General features: G+C 49.6%; 2 protein-coding genes across 5 annotated transcripts in view; one reads left to right on the top strand and one right to left on the bottom strand.

Moving 5' to 3' along the window:
• Nucleotides 1-1,180: 1,180 nt before the first annotated feature.
• PIAS3 (protein inhibitor of activated STAT 3) lies at nucleotides 1,181-21,987 on the top strand. 2 transcript variants are annotated; one of them, XM_066608719.1, is made up of 14 exons: nucleotides 1,181-1,348; nucleotides 5,837-6,302; nucleotides 10,764-10,848; nucleotides 10,971-11,021; nucleotides 12,857-12,947; nucleotides 13,418-13,552; nucleotides 14,200-14,305; nucleotides 14,392-14,465; nucleotides 14,605-14,765; nucleotides 16,286-16,422; nucleotides 16,514-16,679; nucleotides 16,825-16,958; nucleotides 19,845-19,885; nucleotides 20,682-21,987. In XM_066608719.1, exons 2-14 carry the CDS (start codon nucleotides 5,840-5,842, stop codon nucleotides 20,940-20,942), a joined length of 1,905 nt encoding a protein of 634 aa, XP_066464816.1. In that variant the 5' UTR covers nucleotides 1,181-1,348; nucleotides 5,837-5,839; the 3' UTR covers nucleotides 20,943-21,987. The 2 variants fall into 2 exon arrangements, with proteins under 2 accessions (XP_066464816.1, XP_066464815.1); XM_066608718.1 differs by having other exon boundaries at nucleotides 16,511-16,679.
• LOC136633184 (nucleoside diphosphate-linked moiety X motif 17-like) overlaps nucleotides 21,931-24,265 on the bottom strand; it is a 36,441-nt gene continuing 34,106 nt past the window's right edge. For 2 of the 3 annotated variants that reach the window (XM_066608720.1, XM_066608721.1), the window contains exon 9: nucleotides 21,931-22,359. In XM_066608720.1, coding sequence (XP_066464817.1) covers nucleotides 22,179-22,359 — 181 coding nt within the window. In that variant the 3' untranslated portion in view covers nucleotides 21,931-22,178. The remainder of the gene's footprint in view (nucleotides 22,360-24,265) is intronic. The other variant, XR_010793240.1, reaches the window with a different exon arrangement.

Genomic DNA, 24,265 nt, shown 5'->3' with positions numbered 1-24,265 from the left:
GGCATTCCGTTTTTCTGTTTCCAAGATGCAGCAGGAAATCAAAACGCCAAACACTGGTCTGAACCCGGCTAACCAAACTGCAGGAGTTATCACCCAGCTTTCCAAGAGCCCTGAAATCCAACTGGACATCCACAGTTCCTGCATTGCTCCATAACTAGGGGGATTCAGACGAGCGTATTTCATGTCTGTGTGTGCATGCGCTATACTGGTCGGAGACTTGCCATCACAGTGAAGGGCTTATTCTCAGGGGCATATTTGTATTACGCTTGTACTTTTTATCCGTGTAAGGTCTTATTCACAAGGGCGTAAATACTCGGAGTATTTTTTACGCGCAGAGAACAGGACCCTCTGATTTCAATGGCTTCATTCACATCTGCGCACAAAACCCCGCAGCATGTTGTATGCTGGTCCGTACTACGCGCAGTGAGTCGGACCGCGTGTTCAGGCGTAACAATAGTTCCTCCTTGCGTTGTGTTTTGGGTGCACAAATATGCAAACAGTTTGCAAAAAGGGGCCGAAATACTCCCTGATTAAGTGATTCAGTCTATCAATATTTGCGGAATACACTGTATTCACAGACTAGCATACTCTACGCCCGTGCGAATGAGCCCTAATACGCATTGGGATATTCAAACGTGCGTCTTTCACATATGTATCTATGCTATTTTCCTCCGTATTACAGAGACAGCCCATTGAAATCAATGGCAGTGCGTAAACATTCGTATTTGCTGCAGATTTCCGCATGAAATCCATGAACCTGCTTGGGTATTTTTTGGGCATGTGAAAACCGCTGCTGCGCAGAAAAAAATGGCGTCAGGGCCAGATACGCAGGGAATGCACCGTATTCACAGACTGAAGCCGCATGCGCCAGTGTGAGTGAGCCCTTACAGATTTGTGGTATGGTCAGCACACAGATGGCATCCATGCAATGTCCATTCTCGTGTCCGTTTCTTGCCGGTGTGAATACGCCCATACTGGGTGCGCACCCTGCGCGGACGCCATATCGCATTTCACCCAGCTTCCCAGGAGGCAGATGCACAGAACATGGCTGAGCATCCTGCTGATTACTAGATTGCAAGCTCTTGGGTCCAGTCCTTTCCGTGCACGAGGTGGAGGAAGGGCAGTGCAGCCTCCTGTGCCCACCACCGGGGGTGCTAGTGAGCCGGCCTGAGCATTTCCTGAGAGTCACTTCCATAAAGTGAAAGTCGTGCAGCTTGTGGATCTGTGTGTTGCTGGTTTCTCTTCTTGGCTCGGTGTTTGGGGGTCCGGAGGAGATCGGGGGGTACCCAGGCTGCACCTTTAATGAAAGGGGGGTTGCAAGGAGAGGCCGCCCCCTCCAGCTGCCCGGGTGAGTACGATGCCTGCAGAGCCTTTGGAGCTGCACTCAGCGCTGCCTGCATTAGGGTCTCCTGTGAGGGTCTTCACCTCCCTTGTTGGGCTCTCAGCTTACATTTTAGGCGGTTTGCAGGCTCCGGGTCTTAACAAAGACGCCCCCTGGGGACTGGATTAACCCTGTGCTGCCTGCATGAACCCTGCCCGGGCTGCAGTGATTTGTGGGGAAACGGTAATGAATTGCCTCTGTAGATGGCACATCGGGGCTCTCTATGACCCCCCTGCCCTGCTGTGTCCCCCAACGGGGCGCTCTGTGACCTCCTGGTGCCCCCTGCCCTGCTGTGTGTCCCCCATCAGGGCTCTCTGTGACTCCCCCTGCCCTGCTATATGTCCCCCATCAAGGCTCTCTGTGACCCCCCTGCCCTATTATGTGTTCCCCATCGGGGCTCGCTGTGACCCCCTGATGCCCCCTGCCCTGCTGTGTGTCCCCCATCAGGGCTCTGTGACCCCCCCCCCCCCTGCTGTATGTCCCCCATCGGGGCTGTCTGTAACCCCCCCCTCCCCCACTGCCCCCTGCCCTGCTGTATGTCCCCCATCGGGGCTGTCTGTAACCCCCCCCTCCCCACTGCCCCCTGCCCTGCTGTATGTCCCCCATCAAGGCTCTCTGTTACCCCCCTGCCCTACTATGTATCCCCCATCGGGGCTCGCTGTGACCCCATGGTCCTGTTGTGTGCCCCATCAGGTCACTCTGCCATTCTGTGTCCTCTGCTACATTGTATCAGTATGTTTTCATTGTCAGGGGAGGAAGAAATAATGTTACACTGTAGCAGAATATCAGCTGCAGCAGATACAACATGGCTCATTACACTCTTGCCCAGACTGGCACAGTGTGGCATTAGTATCAGGCTGGTGATGATGGGGGAGGGCAGCAGTGGGAGGTAGGTGGCATCATGTGACTGGTAGTGTACTGGGGAGGGGGAGAAAGTTTTTGCTAGAGGGCGATGATGTGGGCATGAAGTCCTTATGTGCCAACGGTTGGTTTCCAAGGTCACGGAGGGTTGGTGGTGCCCAGTGGTGTGCGCCATGTCTTCACGTGGCATACTGGATAGTATTAATGATTAACAATGGTCGGGGGCAGCGGGTGACTCGGTGTCCGGTCGCTGCCAGGTTTCATACGGAATGCTGCCTGATACATGTCAGCCAGCAGCTGCCCGTGTCCTTATGTCACCCATGTACCGTGCCTACTGACTACCAGAGTGGTACCAGTGAGGGGTCCTGGTGATGGGAATTATCTGCCCCCTCCCCGCCCCGTTAGTTACATGAATGACCCCCTTGGATCCCACCAGTGTTCTTCTGATATTTCACGGTAACCTAGTAATGGCAGAGCCCCTCCATGTTGTGATATTATAGCAATGTCCCCCCATCATACTGTAGCAATGGCAGCGTGCCCTCCCCAGGTCAATTTCAATGCCGTGGCAGCGGCAGTGACCCCTCAGTTGTCGTGATACCCCTTCCCCTATCGTTGTGCTACTCTACCAATGACAGCAGTATCCCTCTGTTGTGACAATGGCAGCATGTGACCCCCCTCCCCCCACGTTGTTTCAATATCGTTCCTCTGTTATTGTGATACCGCAGCAATAGCAACTGTTTCCTTAATTGTCGTGATAATGTGGCAATGGCCGTGTTGTCGTGATACCAGAGCAATGGCAGCGTCCCCTTTGTGACATTATACTAATTGCGTGGCCCTCCTGTATTGATTATACAGTAATGGCAGGGCCCCCACTATCGTGATACTGTAGTAATGGCGTGCCCCCCCCCCCCAGTGATTATACAGTAATGGCAGGGCCCCCACTATCGTGATACTGTAGTAATGGCGTGCCCCCCCCCCCCCCAGTGATTATACAGTAATGGCAGGGCCCCCACTATCGTGATACTGTAGTAATGGCGTGCCCCTCCTCCCCCCCAGTGATTATACAGTAATGGCAGGGCCCCACTCCCACTATCGTGACAATATAACATGGTGGACCCGTGCAGTGACCATATAGTAATGGCAGGGCCCCCACTACCCTGATACTGTAGTAATGGCGTGGCCCCCCCTGTAGTGAAGTAAGGGCAGGGCCCCCACTACCGTGACAATATAACAATGGTGGGACCCCAGTAGTGACTATGGTAATGGCGGGGCCCCCTCTATCGTGACACTATAGCAATGGTGGACCCCTGTAGTGACAATATAGTAATGGTCCCCCCTGTCGTGATGCTCTAGTAATGGCGGGCCCCGGTCCGTCTCCCGGCAGCGGCCTCCCACACGCTCCGGCCCCGGCTGTCTCTTTCTCCCCGGTCCCTGGCTCTCTCCAGATCCCGAACCATGTCTCAAGATGGCGGAGCTTAAGGTACCGGGACCGGGTAGAAGCCGCGGGACTCGGCCGAGGTGCCTGCGGGGAATGGTGATGGGGAGCCGCGTAGTTATCTAGGAGATGTCGGGGACGGAGATGAGGCCTAGCGGAGGCCGGGATGTACTGCCGCCCCCTGCCGCACGCATATTTCTGTTTTCAGCCGCACTTAAGCAGCGCTGCTGATTAGAGCCACCTGATTGGCTCTTCGGCACCACGTGACTACACAGCGTGCACGCGGATTGCCTTCAGCAGCCGTGCACTGCACACTACAGTTAAGCAGCACGGGTTTAGGGTTAGGTATAGGTTTAGGCTTAGGGTTACTGTTTAGGGTTAGTTTTAGGGTTGGGGTTAGGTTTAGGTTACCCTAACCCTAAACCCTAATTAAGTGTAGTGTGTAGTGCACGGCTGCTGAAGGCAATCCGCGTGCACTCTGTGTAGTCACGTGGTGCCGAAGAGCCAATCAGGTGGCTCTAATCAGCAGCGCTGCTTAAGTGCGGCTGAAAAAAGAAATATGCCTGCCCGCACGGCCTCTATGTGTAGCCGGCGCAGGGCTGGGCACTAACCCCTGTATACTGTTACCTCATCACCACAGAGGGGGCGCTACTGCTATGTTATTACAGCAGGTACAGCTATGCTGCCGTGACATAGCGTAGCTGTAAGAGAGCCCACTATCACAACAGGGGGAGCATGCTACAGCTGCACTATCATGATATAGAAGGCCGCGCTGCTGCAACGTTTTCATAATAGTGTTATCAGGCTGGCAGGCCCCCTGTCGCGATAATTTACTAGTAATACTGGAGCCCCCAATAACATGATAACCCAGCATTGGGGGTTCTCCCCTGTCGAGATAGTGTAGTATTAATGCCGTTGGACCCCTGTAATATGATGGTTTAGCAGTGGTATGTCCCCTTGTCATGTCATGATAAACCTGCTAGCAATGGCAGAGTCCCCTGTCATGATAAGGTAGCCTGCTGTATTATGTTAGGAGAACTCTGCAGCTTCCTGACTTTACAGGGGAACCTGCTGCTACTAAGCTATCAGGATAGGAGGGCGTCCCCGCCATTACTACTATATTATCACGACTGTGGGGTCCCCGCCATTACTACTATATTATCACGACTGTGGGGTCCCTGCCATTACTACTACGTTATCACGACTGTGGGGTCCCCGCCATTACTACTATGTTATCACGACTGTGGGGTCCCCGCCATTACTACTATATTATCACGACTGTGGGGTTCCCGCCATTACTACGTTATCACGACTGTGGGGTCCCCGCCATTACTACTATATTATCACGACTGTGGGGTCCCCGCCATTACTACTATATTATCACGACTGTGGGGTCCCCGCCATTACTACTATATTATCACGACTGGCGTGACGTTACGGGCTACGCTCCACGTCCGCCGCAGGGGACGTTACGGCCGACGCTCCACGTCCGCCGCAGGGGACGTTACGGCCGACGCTCCACGTCCGCCGCAGGGGACGTTACGGATGACGCTCCACGTCCGCCGCAGGGGACGTTACGGCCGATCCTCCACGTCCGCCGCAGGGGACGTTACGGCCGACGCTCCACGTCCGCCGCAGGGGACGTTACGGCCGACGCTCCACGTCCGCCGCAGGGGACGTTACGGCCGACGCTCCACGTCCGCCGCAGGGGACGTTATGGCCGATGCTTCACGTCCGCCGCAGGGGGCGTTACGGTCGACCCTCCACGTCCACCGCAGGGGACGTTACGGCCGACGCTCCACGTCCGCCGCAGGGGACGTTACGGCCGACGCTCCACGTCCGCCGCAGGGGACGTTACGGCCGATCCTCCACGTCCGCCACAGGGGACGTTACGGGGTACGCTTCTAGATTCATAGGACGGTGATGGCTGTGGTCACTATTTACTGGTGGATCTCCTTGGTGGAAGATAGAATGGGGTTATTATGAAGCCCTCGCTCTCCTGCCATCTGCCGTACTGGTGAGGTTGGCGCTATGGGCAGTGACCTCACACTGTGGTTTCCCTAGGTGTGTCCATAACAAGTAGCGTCTGGTATCAGGTGACCATTGAGGACCTGTGAGTTCTTTGTTCTTGGCTCATCCTTCTTCTTCTTTCCCCCCAGCACATGGTTATGAGCTTTAGAGTCTCCGAGCTGCAAGTTCTTCTGGGTTTTGCTGGCAGGAACAAGAGTGGCAGGAAACACGAGCTTCTCTCCAAGGCGCTTCACCTGCTCCGGTCTGGCGGCAACCCGACCATCCTGATGAAGATCAAAGAGCTCTACCGAAGGAGATTCCCGCGCAAGGTCCTCAACAGCACAGACTTGACCATGTTGCACATGCAGGCTGGGGCACTCCCCAATGCCAACTCGCTGTCACAGGGAGCCGTCTGCCACCTGGGGTTTGACGGCAGTGCCATGCCAAGCGCTCTTCCTTCATCTGTGCTGCCACCTATTCCTATGCTCGGCCCCAAACACGAGACGGACATTCAGCACCTATCACCGCCCATACACCCAGTCCACCCGGATGTGAAGATGAAGAGGCTTCCGTTCTATGATGTTTACAATGAACTGATCAAACCGACCACACTGGGTGAGTCTGACGCCTCCGTACGACCCTCTAAATGGCGGGCGCAGTCATCCAGGTCTGGTCTGCAGCGGTCGGTTGTGGGTCATCTGTAGACTCGTTCTTTCGTACCGGGCGCCACTGTCTCCTTTACATCCAGGCATCTACAAGCGCTCATTCACACGGCCGTACTTAGCTTCATTGACCAAAACTGTTGCGTATTTCCTGTGTATTGCATTATTTCTGTGCACGCATGTGATGTGTTTTTAATCCCTTAGGCTGGGTTCACACTGGGCGTATTCCCGCCGGAAATCCAGCGGTTTGGCCGCAGCAAAAACCGCGAGATTTCCGCCCGGAGAACCGCTGCGAAAAAACCCGCGGCAGCTTTGAAGTGGCCCGGCCGCTTGCTCTTCCGCTGCAGCCGGCGCTCCTATAGAGGAGAGCGCGGCCGCGGCGGAAATAAAAAAAAAATAAACATGCTGCATATTGTTTTTGAGTTTTTGATCCCTTTTTAATATTTTTTTTTTTTGGAGTTGGGGTGACTAAAAAAAACACAATTCTGGCATTCTTTATTTTTTTTCCTTACGATGTTCACTGTGCGGGGTAAATACTGCGTATCAGATTTGTACGGATGGAGCGATACCAAATATGTATTTTAGTTTTATTATTAATATGGCCAAAGAGTTTTTCTTTTAACCTTTTTATTACTTTTTTATTTTTTTATTTAATAATTGCTCCCTTATGGCTCGTTTACACGCAATGATTGTCATTTGAACGACTCCACGTCTTTTTTGCTTTCAAATGATGAGTGTTTGCATGTGAAGATCATTTGAAATCCTCAACATTTCTCTCGTTAAGGCCCAATGTCCACGCGTGTCTCCTGTGCGGGAGATCTGCAGCTCTAGCCACCCATAGGGATGAATTAGCATGCGAATGTGAATTTTTTTTTTCCCGGCGCGCAGATCGCACGCGTGGGAAGAAATCGCAGCATGCTCCGTTTTTGTCTGCGGGTCCCGCGGGAAGTCAATGGAAGCCGTCCAATCCGCTGCACATACGCAGCTGTCACTGTGGCTGTGCCGTGGGAAAGCAGGGGATTAAAAAATTTGCACTGTGCATGCGTCCAGCAAGTCCGGAGGCATTCACTGTGCTGAAGAAAGAAGATCCATCCGGCACAGAGGATAATTGTTACGTGTAAATGTGAAGCCGTTGTGCGCTATTCCCTCACTTGTTGCTGAGTCTCAGCCGGCATAAAAGTGGTTGTTAGTTTGCTTTTCACCTAGTTTAAATGACATTTGTTAAGTGCTTTGAAACACTAATGACTGGAGGGGAGGGGGGGGGGTGATTGTTTGCTAAACACAATAACTACTTGTTCACTTCTGCCAGAAGACAGTGCCTAGTTCAAAGCCTCCCCCTAGAGATTCTTCACATAAACACACCTGAGCAAACAACATGTAGTGTTTACTTCAGCTAATGAGGGTAATAGCGAGGACTTCATGTGATAATCTGTATGTGTAAATGCTCAGCATTTGTATGCAAAAAAGTTGGAAATTAATTTGTTTAATTGATAATCATGTAATGTGGCTTTAGCCGGATGGTCTGGTAGTGGTAACATGTAAGTACCGTACATGTTGTTTGCTCAGGTGTGTTTATGCGAAGAATCTCTTGCCAGAGGTTTTTAATTAGTGCAAAGAAAAGCCATTGTCTTCTCCTGCAGGAGTCATTGTGGTCAGCTGGGGAACAATCGCCCCTCCCCGCAAGTGTTTTGAAAGACTGAACGACAAGCGAACGAACTAACAACTATTTTTATGCAGGCTGAAACTGAGCGATAAACGCCAAGTGAACGAATAGTGTGCGATGGCCGCGCATTTACACGTAACGATCATCGCTCACTTTCACTCGTTTGAACGAATTTTGAGTGATAATCGTTGCATGTAAATTGGCCATTAGTGTGTGTTCACAAGGGGAGGGACTTGAGCAAGGCAAGCCGCTGATAAACCATTGATAGGCTGCCTGTCAGATCGCAGTATGATGTAATACTAAGGCATTACATCATACTGCAGGAGCGATCAAAGCATCGCTAGTTGTGGTCCCCTCTGAGGAGTAAAAAATAATGTAAAAATCAGTTTTAAAAAGTTATTAAAAAAAAGATAAAAGGTAATAAAAGTTTAAACACCCCTCCCCCCTCCTTGCCATATTCCTAATAAAATAATCTAAGTAATAAAACCCCAAAACATATCTGGCATCGCTTTGACTGTTAAAGTCTGATCTATCAAAGTAATGCATTATTTAACCCGTTCGGTGAACAGCGTCAGGAAAAAAAACAAAAACCGCCAGAATTGCACCTTTTTGGTCGTCCCGTCTGCAAGAAAAAATTTTCTAAAAAGTTTTTCAAAAAGTCCTACCAGTGGTACCAGTAGAAACTACAGGAGGTCCCGCAAAAAATGAGCCAACTGTCGATGGAAAAATAAAAAAGGTATGGCTGTCAGAAGATGGCGGTAGAAGATGGTGTTAAAAAATCAAATATCTGTAAAAGAAAAAAAAAATAGTACAGCAAAAAAACCATATAAATTTGTTATCGTAGTAATCGTACTGACCCATAGAACAAAGTTATCGGGTCATTTCTGTTGCAGTGCATGCGCCGTAGAAGCAAGGTGGTGGATTTTTTTTCCCTCCATTTCACTCCACTTGGAATTTTTTAAAGTTTCACTACATTAACCCCTTCCCGCTCCATGACGTACCGGTACGATAGCAATACCCGCGATCGGCTATTAACCATTTAAATGCGGCTGTCAATTCTGACAGCAGCATTTAAATCCCCCGAACGATGTTCCGGGGTCCCGCACGGCCCCCCCGCGGTGAGATCGGGAGAGCCCTGCAGGTATCATGGCAGCCGGGGGCGTCATGAAAGGCCCCAGGGCTACCTTACCAGACTGCCTATCAAGCCAGCCCCGTGGGCTGGCTTGATAGACTGCCTGTGAAAAATCAGTATGACGTAATGCTATAGCATTACGTCATACGGCAGGAGCGATCAAAGCATCGCATGTTAAAGTCCCCCGGGGGGACTTCAAAGTAATGTAAAAAATCAATAAAATTTTTTTAATTGTAAAAAAAAAAAGTTTAAATCACCCCCCTTTTACCATATCTATTATTAAAAAATCGAAATCATACAATAAAAATATGTATTTGGTATCGCCGCGTCCGTAAAAGTCCGATCTATCAAAGTAGTGCATTATTTTTCCCGCACGGTGAACATCGTCCAAAAAAAAAAATAAAGAATCCCAGAAATGCACTTTTTTAGTTAACCTGTCTCCAAGAAAAAACGCAATAAAAAGCGATCAAAAAGTCGTATGTATTCCAAATTGGTACTATCGAAAACTACAGGACATCCCGCAAAAAATGAGCCCTCGCTCAACTACCTTGACGGAAAAATCAAAAAGTTATTGAGCGCACAAAATGACCAGAAAATAATTGAAAAAAATTAAATGTCTTTGAAAAAAAAAAAAAAAAGTAGTATAGTAAAAAAAATCCTATCCAAGTTTGGTATTGTAGCAATCATACTGACCCATAGAATGAAGTTGTCATGTCGCTTTTGTTGCAGTTTGTGCGCCGTAGAAACAAGACGCACTGAAAGATGGAGGAATGTCGTTTTTTTTTTTTCATTTTTCTCCACTAAAAGTTTTTCAGTACATTATATGGTACTTTAAATAACAACATTGAAAAATACAACTCGTCCCGCAAAAGACAAGCCCTCATACAGCGACGTCGATGGATAAATAAAGGAGTTATGATTTTTTTGAAGGGGGGAGGAAAAAATGAAAATGAAAAAAGAAAAAGGGGCCGCGTCAAAAGAAGGATTTTTTTTAATAGAAGGGAGGAAAAAACGAAAATGAGAAACAAAAAAGATCCGCGTTCTTAAGGGGTTAAATGGGTTGTACCAAGTCATAAAGTTATCACTTATCCTCAGGAAAGGGAATAACCATGATGGACGGGGGTCCTTTTGCTGGGACTGCACTGAACTGGAGAACGGGGGTCCCTACAGGACAGAGGCTGACGCTCCAATCACTTCACTAATTACCGAGTTCAGACATTCGGCGATCTCCAGCCCGGTCATTAGACTGAATACAGCAGCGCCGTGCCTGCGCAACGTCCTCTTCAGTCATTTGGGGACCCCCAATTTCTAGATCGGTGGGCAGGATACAACTTTTTTTCAAGATGACTATTTGCCTAAACTGAACACCCTTACCCCATCCAAGGGAGCAATAAGACAGTAGTTAACCCATTACAGACCTTGTTGGCACCAAGGTGGCTCAGAATACTTCCTGGCATTCACACGGGACGATTACCGCGCAAAAGTCGTTTGCATGAAAATGCGCATTAACGGTTACGTCTGATTTTAAGGGACCTGCTTTTTAGATCCGTTCCTCCATCTGGTTGTCTCTTGCCCTCAATTCCTACTTGCTGACAGTCTCTCTTTGTCTATTCCTTCAGCTTCCACAAGCACGCAGCGCTTCGAGGAGGCCCACTTTAGCTTTGCCCTAACGCCCCAACAAGTCCACCAAATCCTGACTTCCAGGTGAGTCTTCCATGTCGCCGTGGTTTACAATAGCTCCACAGCCAGTCCCCCAGTCCTAAAGCTGGTGTGAAACTACAGCTCCCAGCATGCCCAATATCATGATTGCCTTTTTTCCTTTTCAGAGACATCCTGCCTGGTGCTAAATGCGATTACACAGTCCAGGTTCAGCTGAGGTAAGTAGCTGTCATAATGCGGTGTACCCCCTCATCCCGCTGGGTGACTGTCTCCCGTAAAGGGAATCCTATGGGGGCCCGTACAAAGCGCTTCTGCTCCCTTTAGGACCCTTCTAAAGAGTTCAGTCATCTTGTAGTCTGGGTGGGTCTTCTGTCCCTAGTACAGAGGTCACTTTCACCACTAGCGCCCCCCTATGGGCACTACAGAATGTGGGGGCTGTCAGTGTATACTTGGCGGAGAAGCCGCCCCATTGTCTATGCTGCTGGACGGATATGTCAGAGACTAGAGTATCCCATAATCTACACTGCACTCCTTCCTTAAAGGCATCCTGCCACTAGCTTCATCCTGTCCGAACCACGACGGGCCTCCACATTACACTGCGTCGTTTCAGAAAAACATCCCATCAGGAATGGGGAGCAGCTCCCTCCCAGACTTCTCCCTTATCTGCCAGATTGACAGGCTTCTCCCTCTGCACGTACCGAAAGAGACCTTCCCATCTAGCCAAGCCAGCAGGGCCCTTCCACCATGACTCTTCTCCTGACTTAAGTATGTTTTTTCTGAAACAACGTGGGCACTCGTCCAGACTTCATGTTGCACTAGTTTAGGCACTAAGAACCTATTGACCGGTCCCCCAGCGCAGGTAAAGACCCCCCTCTATTACCTAATAGGACAAATTACATAGGGCATCTGACCCAAACAGTTCCTCTGAGCCTTTCCCCACATGCACCATACATGTACTGCGCACGTCAGGTGTCTGTGTATGCAGTGAGCTCAGGAAGACTAGCCCGCTACATTCACAGCAGGTGGCGGACATCTTTGACCCCCATCTGTCATAACACCAATCACAGTTGTTGACCCATTCAGCGATGAGATCATGGTGAGCCTTCAGGTATCATGGCAGCTGGGCTAAGGCCCCCGACACTGCCATGGACAGCAGTCAGAATACAGCATAATCTGATTAATTTATACTGCATGAGTGATCAAACGGTCACAAGTTCGAGTCTCCTTTGGGAATTTAAAAAAAAATAAAATTTTTAAGTAAAAAAAAAAACTAATTAAAAAAAAAATTTAAGTTCAAACCTCCTTTCCCGAGTCCTTGCATAGCAAAAACCATGTAAGAATTAGTACAGCTTAAATTCTTAATATATCATATTATTAATCCCACATAGTGAATGCAGTCAGAAATTTTTTTTAAAAAAAGCAATGACAGAGTTGCACTTTTTTTGGTCTTCCCATCTCCAAGAATAAAAAGTGATCAAAAGGTCGTATGTTCCCCAAAATGGTAACAATTACAACTACGAGTTGCCCTTCAAAAAAAACGAACCTTCACGCAACCCGATAGATGAAAAAATAAAGATGGTGACAGAAAATATATATTTTTTAATTTTTTTTTAGCTGTACTACATTAAAAATAAAAATACAAAAAATACAAAGTTATGAGAAAGTGGGGAGGAAAAAAAGAAAATAGGGGGAAAAAAAAGACTGGTGCAGCAGAAGGGGTTAAGAATTTGCTGTGGGTTGTGGTGAGGGTCATATGTTTACAGGGTGGGGTTATAGGCGACTTATCTAATCTTTAGGGTAAACTGGGCTTTTGTCGCCCCCTGCAGGGCTCCTCCCTAGTTTGGGGGTTATTGCACCATAAGACACACAGAGGTGAGCGAAGAGTTAACAAGCGCAATTTCCTGCTTGGTAAAAATAACATTTCCTCTGTTGCGCCAGGGACAGCGGGGTGGCAGCCATCATTATATGGGGGTGTAGTCACAGCGGCTGGTATCTGTACGGAGGCGGGGGAGGGGTGATGAAGCTCGTCTTGTAACGTTGCGTCTCTCTGCAGGTTCTGTCTGTGTGAGACCAGCTGTCCGCAGGAAGACTATTTCCCTCCCAACCTCTTCGTGAAGGTGAATGGCAAGCTCTGCCCGCTGCCGGTAAGTAAAACGTTGCATCCTTCGCCATCCGAACGTGCTTATGTTATATAGATACGGCTAGGACCCCCTGTGATTGGGAGGTGACTGTAGTGTAGGGACAGCGGACCCCTATAGTATGTTCTGCGCACGATGCCAGCTCTGATTAGGAGTGATACGTAGTACCTGCCTGGCACAGGCTTGCGGCTGGCGCTGTGGAGGAGGAGAATCAATAGGGGCCCCTGTTCTTGAGGTAACGCCTTGGCCCCTTCATTCTAGGGATCATGAAGGACCTCCACACAGCGGCTTGTTATGTATCTTGCAGCTGTGTCACATGATCAGGGGGTATAGTCTATGAATATTAGCATAAAGGTTTCCATTTGTTGACAGCCAGCACAGATCTTGAAATATGTGAGCAATCGAAGCACAAAGTATTTGGTGAGAGAAGGTGGCAGTAATAACATGACGTTCATAGAATTGTTTCCTACATCTAGGGTTATTTACCCCCCACCAAGAATGGAGCGGAGCCCAAAAGGCCGAGCAGACCCATCAACATCTCCCCGCTCATTCGGCTGTCCTCCACCGTGCCCAACAACATCGTGGTGAACTGGTCATCTGAGTTTGGCAGAGTAAGTGTTATAAGATGTTTGTGCTCAGATTCATTTTAATGAGGTGCTGGCCTCCCCTTGTGTAGGACGCTCCTGCGGGAGGGGGCGCCGGCCTCCCCTTGTGTAGGGCGCTCCTGCGGGAGGGGGCGCCGGCCTCCCCTTGTGTGAAGAGCTCCTGCGGGAGGGGGGCGCCGGCCTCCCCTTGAGTGGGGTGCTCCTGCGGGAGGGGGGCGCCGGCCTCCCCTTGAGTGGGGCGTTCCTGCGGGAGGGGGGCGCCGGTCTCCCCTTGTGTGGGGCGCTCCTGCGGGAGGGGGGCGCCGGCCTCCCCTTGTGTGGGGCGCTCCTGCGGGAGGGGCGCGCCGGCCTCCCCTTGTGTGGGGCGCTCCTGCGGGAGGGGCGCGTCGGCCTCCCCTTGTGTGGGGGGGGCTCCTGCGGGATGGGCGCGCCGGCCTCCCCTTGTGTGTGGGGGGCTCCTGCGGGAGGGGCGCGCCGGCCTCCCCTTGTGTGGGGGGGGCTCCTGCGGGAGGGGCGCGCCGGCCTCCCCTTGTGTGTGGGGGGGCTCCTGCGGGAGGCGTGGCCTCCCCTTGTGCGGGCGCTTCTGCGGGAGGGAGGCGCAGGGAGTGAGTGCGTCTATGGGACCGAATTTTCTTATACTTTTCGTCTTTCAGAATTACTCGCTGTCGGTGTACCTGGTAAAGCAGCTGACGTCAGTCACCCTTCTGCAGAAACTGCGCGCAAAAGGCATCCGTAACCCGGATCATTCCAGAGCTCTGAGTGAGTCCTTTCTCTTCAAACCCACCCTTAATATCTGTCTTCCGATTTGGTTACTCACACATAGTTGTTGATCTTTACCATAATAGTAAAAGAGAAGCTGACAGCCGACCCCGACAGCGAGATCGCCACAACCAGCCTGCGGGTTTCCCTTATGTGTCCGGTGAGTGAGACAGAAGCAATCCTATAAACGTACAGGGGATAATGTGGAGTAAATGTGCACTTCCCCTTTAAATCAAGCACCCACCATGTATTATATCATGTGAGTTGTTACAGCTCTGGCCGTCTTCTGTCCTCTGCAGCTAGGGAAGATGCGTCTGACGGTGCCCTGTAGGGCCATCACCTGCACCCACCTCCAGTGCTTCGATGCCGCCCTCTACCTTCAGATGAACGAGAAAAAGCCAACATGGACGTGTCCTGTGTGCGACAAGAAGGCGCCGTACGACATGCTCATCATAGACGGGTGAGTCTGCAGTAGGATGAGTACCTGCGACTACTCCGTGTGGATTAGAATCCTAGAATGGTAGAGTTGGAAGGGACCTCCAGGGTCATCGGGTCCAACCCCCTGCTCAATGCAGGATTTACTAAATCTGTCTGTCTGGCCTCTGTTTGAACACTTCCATTGAAGGAGAACTCCCCACCTCCCATAGCTGTGAGCACAGCGGAAGTATCGCGGAAATCTGCGTAATAGCCCAGTGTCAGCGCGTAGTGGACTGCACAACGCATACACGCCGGTCGAGACACTCAGGGCGATTCCAGACTGGTGAGTATAGAGTCACTGGGGGTTGACAGGTCTGATTTTGCTGCGAGATTTCGCAGTCGGAATCTGACCCGGCCATGGGCATGAAGCGGTACTGTATAAATGTGAAATAACACACTTATATCACTCCAATCATCATGACCCGCATAATTACCTCCATACTGTCACTGAACAAAGCTCACTTTAACAAGATTAACATTACCAGTCTAGAGGGGACAGATTATACCGCCACACCATGATCACATAGGACAACCACCCTACTGTTATAAATAACCACTATAAAGATCAATATTACCAATAACAACATAGATCATGAGCACATAATACCACCATAGTGTTACTAGGAAAAAAATGTATACAATGACCAATATTATGCCAATACAATGACCATATGGCGGCACATATTACCAGGCACTCTGCAGACTGTATAGGTGATTACAGTATAGTTACCTCCAGCAATGACCAGTGACGTACCCTCTGCTGGGGTCATTCACTTTCCATTTTCTTTTCCAACCGGCCCAGACTGCTATGATGACTTCTCTAAGTCCCAACTTATCTCTGCAGAATCTGACACGGGCACCTTTGACTCAGTTTTCCGAGACTAACGTGAACAAGCCCTGTGCTGCAGAAACTCAGCATGCAGTCTAATGATAGGCTTAGATACGGCAGCATAGCAGACAGTATCACATGACAAACTTAGATACAGTGGCTTGGCAGACAGTATCACATGTAATTGGCTAAGCTATACAGCCCTGGCACACCACATGAAACGTGATGGCAGACAGTATCGCATAATGAACAATGACTTTTAGTTCAGCATAAAAACCATTGTTCAGACCGCACGCTGGGAGCAGGAGATAACATTGTATTCTCTGAGCAGCCCATAGCTGAAAACAACAAGCAAGCTGCTATATACAGGGGGAGCTGCTATTGTTTTCTCTTAGCAGCCCATGGTTGAACAATGGAGCTAATTACAGAGCTCAGACCTGCTGCTGAGTTCTGCAGCAGCTCCTGGAGGCTCATTTGCATGCTAATTAAGCTGATAAAGTACTGATGGGCATTAGTGCCTTTTACTAGTTTATGCAAAATGTCATTCCCCTTATCTTTTGAACAAATTTTGAGCAATCATCTTTACATGTAAATGGGGCTTTACAGTAAGTGCCATGTAGAGGTGGAGCCTCCTAGTGGTAGAGTTGCTTATGTACCTTCTGTCACTTATCCAGTCTCTTCATGGACATCCTGAACTCCTGCACCGACTGCGATGAGATTCAGTTCATGGAGGACGGATCCTGGTGTCCGATGAAACCCAAAAAGGAAAAGCAGGACCTGCTCCAGCCCAGCTCGTACGGCGGCATTGACGGTAACCGCTCGTGTTCACGAGATGTCTCATTCCTCCTCCTTTTCTGAGCTCCCTCCCAGTGAGTTCTTCATCTCTTGTCATCTTCCAGCAGGAACAATCTACAACCTCAGCTCTGACCTCAAGCACAACACCGAGACCAAGAAGAAGGTGGAAGTGATCGACCTGACCCTGGACAGCTCATCCGACGAAGATGAACCTGCGCCCAAGAGGCCGTGCCCCATCACCTCAGCTGCCATACCTTCTGTCGGATCCAAAGGGTAAAAGCTCCTGTCGTACCTTGGCCCTTCGTGATATTAGAGAACAGGGGGCATCTCTATCCAGAACATTACAGGGGAAACAATACCGGTGCGACCTGCTGATGTGACCCGCCCGCGCAGTCTTACTGTTGTGTCCCTTTTTTAGGGTGATCAGTGTAGACCATCAGACCTCGTCTGTTCTAAGAAGCCCCCCTATGGCGACCATAGGCAGCGATTACCTGTCCAGCCTTCCTCTACCCGACTACCACCGAACCTTCCCAGTACCGAGTGACCTTCAAGGTAAATTTGAGGGGTCAATTCTTCCAGCATCAGCACTCTGATGACCATGATAGTCTGGACCAGGGAGGGTTCCTTAACCCCTTAGGTGGTGGGTTTCCTACCACCCTGTCGTGCCCACCAGGGCAGGTTTTTTAAAATGGTCTAATCATTGAATTTCAACTAGTTTTGCAGTTGCGTCTCAAGGGCCATAACTTTTTCATTTTTCCATTGACACGGCCATATGAGGGCTTGTTTTTTGCGGGACAAGTTGTGATTTTTTAAACAGGGGGGAGGAAAAAAAGAAATGGGGAAAAAAGAAAAAAAGGGGCCATGTCATTAAGGGGTTAAATAATGTATTAACTTCCTTCTCTGGGTCATTACGACGCACGGATACCACATGTGTGATTGTATTTTTGATTTTTTTTACAAAGTAAAGGAAGACAAGTGTTTTTATAATTTTTTTTTATAATTTTTTACCTTTTTTTATTTTTATTTTTTTTATTTTTTTGTCCCTTTAGGGGACTTCCACAGGGACCCATCAGGACCCCCTGATCACATTCCAGGGGTCCGATGGTGACAGCCCTTTACATGCTGCAGTGACAGCCCTTTACATGCTGCAGTCACATAGACTGCAGCATGTAAAGGGTTAACACAGCAGAGATCGGAGGTTTTCTCTGATCTCTGCTGTAAGAGCTAGTACCTAGCTGTCCTCTGATAGCCAAGCACCAAGCTCTCCCTGTCACAGAGACCATCGGCTTGCTTCTGACAAGCCGATGGTCTCTATGGCAACCTGTAAACAAAGTAGGAGGTTGCCGACATATCGGCAATATCTTCTGCTGGTTTTTCAAAGTCCTGCACTGCTCTGTGTGGGTCTGTGCAGGCAGAGCATAATGTCACAGCTTGTGGCATTGTGCTCTGCAGCTCCCATAGTGATACATAGCCCGGAAATCTTCCGGGCTATGTCACTATGAGCAGTGGAGCTCGTCCCCGGAAAATTTCCGGGCGTGCCACTCAAGGGGTTAAAGGGGTTCTCTGAATAGAACAGAGGGGGCGGAGCATGACTCTCCCTTCAGCACTCTTAGAATCCCTGTCTCTTGCTCTGCCCCCTTCTGGTCTAGCACTTATTTTGCCTGGAGTGGTTCTTTAACCCCTTGGTGACACAGCCTATTTTGAATATAAGGATACAACGATTTTTATTTTTTTTAGTTGAGATTTTCATCTCAAATTTTTCAAAAGCCATAACTTTTTTTTCCGTCTGCCGTACGAGGGCTGTTTTTCGTGTGATGAGCTGTAGTTTTTATCTGTACTGTATTCTGGGTACATGAAAATTATATCATACATTATATTAATATTTTTGCAGGGCGGAAGAAAAAAAACCCCATGGATTCTGCCGTTGTTTTTCTTTACAGCTTTAATCATTTACGTTTACAACAATACCAAAATTATACACATGTATTTTTTTTTAGATTTTCCCGTTTTTGCACAATTAAAAACTCTTTCTTTCGTTATGCATTATTTTTGCATTGCTGCCTTCATAGTCCCAGAACTGTTAGGCTGGGTTCACACTGGGCGGATTTGCCGCTGAAATTCCGTTCGGAATTTAGTTGCGGCAAATCCGCTTGCGGCCACTAATCCCGGGATTAGCCAGCCATGTGGACGAGATTGCTCAGAAATCTCGTCCACATGGGACCGCGAATCTGCCGCGGCAGAAGCCGGCGCTGCAGCTCGGATTCCCCAACCGCAGCATGTCCATTATTTAATTTAATTTTTTTCCGCTGCGGCCATGCTCTCCTCTACGGGAGCGCCGGCCACAATGGAAAAGCGTGCGGCCGGGCCGCTTCAAAACCCACAGCTAAGTGCCGCGGGTTTTAAAGCAGCGCTTTCCCGGCGGATATCTCACGTTTTTTCAATGCGGCCAATCCGCATGATTTCCGCCCGGAACCCGACCAGTGGGGACCCAGCCTTTTTTTTCCATGTACGGAGCTTTATGACAGCTTGCTTTTTGTGTGGCTAGCTGTAGCATTTATTGATACTATTTTGGGGTACGTTCTGCTTTTTTGATCACCTTTATTTGTGTTTTTTACAGCTTTTGCCCTGCAGGATAAAAACTGTATTCCATTTATTGTATGTGTTGTTACTTAGGTGACAATTCCAACAGTGTAATTTTTTTTTGGTCTTCTTTAATTATTCTTATCTTTTATGTCTCTGTATGGAACTTGAACTTATGATGCTATAATCACACTGATAATACACTGCAGTACTTCGGTACTGCAATGTATTATCACTAATAATAGCCATCATAGGCCCTTTGCTGGATCCACATAACAGTGGAGATCGGTGTCTTCTAAGCTGTCAGCTTCTGAGCCCGTCCAATCTATAATCTGTAAAGTATGTCCATTCGCAGGAACTGCTTTCCATCCAGGACGTCCATTTATATCCTGGGGTTAGAAGGGGTTTAAGAGGTTGTCTGGACTTTTACTATTGATTACATATCCTCAGGATAGGTCATCAGTAGTTGATTAGTAGGGGCCTGCCATTTGGTATTCCTGGCATTGCTGTCAGTATGGACAGCACTGGAAGCAGATGGCGCTGTGTGTAGTGCAGCAGTGCAGGTTGGTGATGCACTGAATACAATGGGAGCTGTGCCCGTAGTACCAACCCGAGCCACTGCAGTGTTGCCAGTGGGCCCAGAAAAACAGCTAATCGTTGGGATCCTGAGCAGCAGATCCCTATGGATCGACTATAAATGACCTGTCCTGAAGATACATCATTAATAGTAAAAGTCCAGGCAACCCCATAAATGCCAGCAGCATACTGCACTGTCCTGCCCTCTGTTATAACGTCTACCCAGGGGTGCTGGCACCGCTGGCCTCATGTACATCACCGTCTCCTGTTCCCTCTTCGCAGGTCTGGATATCTTCTCCTTCCTTCAGACAACGGAAAATCAGGTGAGTGCAAGAAAACCTCCAGAGGCAGAAGTGCTTGAAAGTTTCTGCAGCCTGTTCTCCAGTCCCTGACAGGAATAACATAGCTGAGACCTGAAGAACTGTCATAGGGCCCTTGTTCTGAAGCTCATGACTCAGGGATGGATGCGCTGGACTCCATGTTATTACTATGCTCACCCCCTATAGAATGAGGCGGGAAACATACATTGTCTCCAGCCCACTGTTCACCTACAGGGCATGCTGGAAGTTGTAGTCTTGCACCAGCTGAAGAGCCACCGGTTATAGATCAGTGATGTAAACAATGTTCAGGGAGGTCGATGCTTTCTAGCTGAGATCACAGGTTGGACGCTTTCCTGCCACAGTTGTAAAATACCCATGGAGGAGCCGCCAGTGCTGGTCATGTGCCTCTTCTGAGCCAATCACAGCACAAATAAGAAAATCAGTTTACCATGTGACTAATTAAAATCCGCACATGGTTCTGATTTTCTCTTCCCTTCCCTTTCTTCCAAGCTTCATCGGGGTTGACCCCATCATGCCAACCCCTGCCGGCATAAGGGTTATTCCCTCCCTTTTTCAACCGCCGTAGGGGTGATCCAAATCCCCCCCCCCCCCCCTTTTTTTTAAAAAATCCCACTATCATCAGGGGACTCTAGATCTCCCCGGTCCCACCATCATTCTAGTGGTGACTCCCGTCCCGCACCCCCAAGATGTTTGTTACCTATAACTTTACTGTCCCTTTAAATGTGTCAGCTTGTGTACTCTTTCCCGCTATAACTTCCTTTTCCTCCTTTGTCTGCAGCATTACAGCCCTTCCGTTATCACCTCCCTGGATGAACAAGACACCCTCAATCATTTCTTCCAGTACCGGGCCCCGCCATCTCATTACATGAGCCCACTAACCCAGGCCATGACTGGATCTCACGGGGCAAGCAACGGCGCCAGCCGGATAAGCAGCATTGTATCCACCAACACGTTACGGGAAAGCCACGGACATAGCGGATCTCAGAACTCCACCCCTACTTTACCGGGATGCAGGCCGGACATTATATCATTGGACTAAGGCACCGAGGAGGGACCTGACCCAGGAGGCCACACCCCAGTGAGGGCATGGCTGACTTGTTTCCCATAGGCCCCTTCCTGGGATGCCATGTTCTATGGAGCACACGGACAGCAGGAATGTACAGAGAGCACCATGTGAACAGTTTTTTTTAATCCATGGAATCAACCAAGCAATGATTTTAGTATTATGGCTCCACCTACTGCGCCAATCATGTTAGAATCAGATGATTCCAGTTTTTACTAGACTTCAGAGGATTATTTCACGTCGTGAGAGGTTTTATTTAATGGCATACCCCGAGAACAGACAGATGAAGTAATGCATTCTGTTGCTCCCTGTTATCAGCCAGGTCAGGCTGATCACTACTTTGTCACATATCTCCAGTACTGAGACCAAAATCGGCTGGAAACGATCAAAAATGACTTTTTAAAAAAAATCATTTTATACGTAGTCACATCATTCCACACAGGGGGCTGTTGCTTGCAATACCTTTGTAGGCCTGTAGAGGGTGTTAGAGACTAGTGTAGGCTGCCCTCTACAGGCAGCAAATGTGTACTGCCAATTTATCTTCTGATAGTTTCAGCTTCTTCCCTCAACGGTGGATATGAAGTATATTTCAGGATGTTTTTTACGCCCCTTCCCTGGTGTATAACGCCTTTCTATGTATATTTTTTTCTTCTGCTCACCGTTTCTTTTCCGTGTATTTACAGGACGCTGTACAGAGATGAATGCCAATAGACGTCTATATATTTTCATTTGTATACAAACTCCAAAGACTGCCCTGCTTTTTACGAAGTGTGCGTTCCCTTCAGGGCGAGGAACCGAGAGCCGCCTCTACAGCATATTCCAGATCTCTTTCCTGGCACTGAAGGGTTAATGCCTAGGTCATACCAGAATCGCCGTCATCTGCATATTTATCTGTTTAAGTCTATAATGTACTTGTACTTTCGTACTCGCTGACGGGGCTGGTGGAGGCGATGCCATTCTTCCACAGAGAAAACAAAACAAGAATTGTTTCAAACGGGAATAAACCCCTTTTATTTATTCAGTGATGGTCTTGTCATGTGGGCCAAGTCCTCCGGGGGCGCTGTGCAGTACAGGGGCTGGTCTTGTCATGTGGGCCGAGACCTCTGGGGGCGCTGTGCAGTACAGGGGCTGGTCTTGTCATGTGGGCCGAGACCTCTGGGGGCACTGTGATGGGCAGCATATCTGCTGATAAGTGTGGCTGATGATCTTGCCCTACGCGCAGGAGGAAATGTCTACCTCCTCTTGTCGCAGGGTTTCCAGCCACAACTCCAGTGCGTTCTTAGTCCCAGCGACGATGCGTTCTCCATCTTCACCGGCTTCAGGCTCCGTGTTGAGAAGCGTGGACAGAGCAAGCTCCTTCTGGGTCAGTGATCCACCGCTAACTTCTGTGATCCTAGAAGGGCAAGAGACCTCCAATATTAGTGACCTGACATCTGCAGAACATTACTTTGCCTCTGCTACCCCCCTGACGGATACAGGTGCAAGAAAAAGTTAGTGAACCCTTGAATTCCCTTGATTTCTGCATTGATTACTAATGTGGTCTGGTGGTATCCAAGTCACAATTAAGGACAAGTAGTGTCATTAGTAACACAAATAGTTACACTGCTCATCATTTATAGTGATGGGAGGAAAAGTAAGTGAACCCTTGAATTTAATACCCTGTAGATTCCCCTTTAGCCGCAGTTATCTCCACCAAATGTTTTTTTGGAGATAGAAATAAGATTTCTACAACACTGGGAAGAAATTTTGGACTGTTCCTCCATGCAGGTGTGTTTCAGTTCATCAATATTTCCCCTCGTCATCCTGACAGCATACACATGGAGGTTGTCCGCTGGACCCCTGTTGGGACAGGAAGCGGAAAAACATACAAAAAGCGACTCCCACCACCGGCTCACCAGTGTCTTCCTGTCCCTACAGGACAGTCCAAGCGGAAGCCTCCAGGTGTATGCTGGAGGCAGGAAAAAAGGAAAACTCCATGCAGCCTGCCCGCCCGTGGGGGGACGACTCTCTGGTCGGGCTGGCAGAGCTTGTGCAGGTGAGACCCTATGTGGGGACCCTCACCCGCAGGATTCAAACCCAGCAGCTCGTTCCCGGCAGGGAAATCCTTCCCCAGTGCGCTGCCCAGTGGGGTTGTCACACTGGGAAGATGCAGCCCCGTACCTGCGGGGCTTGGAAGCCGCCCTCCGGACACCAGCACCTCCAGGGATCCTCCGTCGGGCAGAGCGGCTGAACAGGTATGCCAGCAAGGGGGGGGGGGGGGGGGAGAGCGCTCGATCCGGCATCTCCTGATAGCAGGCGTCCTCCTCGGAGCGTCCCGATGTAGAGTGTATCCCCCCGGGTCCGGCGCGGCGGCATGACGTCAGCGCGGCCGCGTCACCGGGGGGGCGGGGGGGCCTCGGAAAAAAGGCGCCAAAATTTGAAAAAATTCAAAAATAAAAGAAAAAGAAGAGGAGAAAAACAGGATTTTCCCCACATGTCTTCGGTCTGCACCTTAGGAAAAGATGTCGGCCAGAGCAGACACGGAGAGCAGCCTGCTGGTGAGTAGACCTCCGGGGGTCTCACACCAAGGGTAAGAAAGGAATATCAGGTGCTGGAAAACCCCCCTTTTTGCTGTCTCCGTCTCTTAGGACAGAGAAGCACAAAAGGGCAGAGAGGCCAAGAAGCGAGTGCGCAAGTGTCCGGTCTGCCTGCGGCGACTGGACGAGGGACACACCAAACCCTTATGCGCAGACTGCACGGAGAAAGTGGTCCGTGAGGAAGGCTCCTCGGGCATATCGGATATCCGAGCTATGATCCGCGAGGAGATCGAGGCCTCTCTCTCGTCTCTTTCCGTTCCGCCCCCCACAAAAAGGGTAAGGCGGTCACGGATAGAAGAGTCGGACTCTGAGGAAGGGCTCTTAGAGGATTCCCCCTCAGAATCCATGCCGCCTATGGAAGACACGAGGAAGTACTTTTTCTCATCGGCGGATCTGAGGCAACTATTAACAGCGGTCCGACACACCATGCAGGTGGAGGAACAGACGCCGCAGCAGCCATCCTTCCAGGATAGCCTGTTCCGGGGACTCCTACCGCAGCCCAAACCATCATTCCCGGTCAATGATATCTTGAAACAGCTTATCTTGACCGAGTGGAAACAGGCAGAACATAAGTTTTTCCTGTCTAAGGAATTTAAAGAGCGCATGGTCTTCACCCCGGAAGACATCGAGTTCCTGAACACTGTCCCGAAAGTGGATTTGGCGGTCGCCAGGGTCTCAAAGAAGGCTGCCCTCCCCTTTGAGGACATCTCCCAATTGCGGGAT

This window comes from Eleutherodactylus coqui, chromosome 6 (genome assembly GCF_035609145.1).
Source record: "Eleutherodactylus coqui strain aEleCoq1 chromosome 6, aEleCoq1.hap1, whole genome shotgun sequence".
Taxonomy (NCBI): Eukaryota; Metazoa; Chordata; class Amphibia; order Anura; family Eleutherodactylidae; genus Eleutherodactylus; species Eleutherodactylus coqui.
This window is presented reverse-complemented; position numbering and strand designations above follow the sequence as displayed.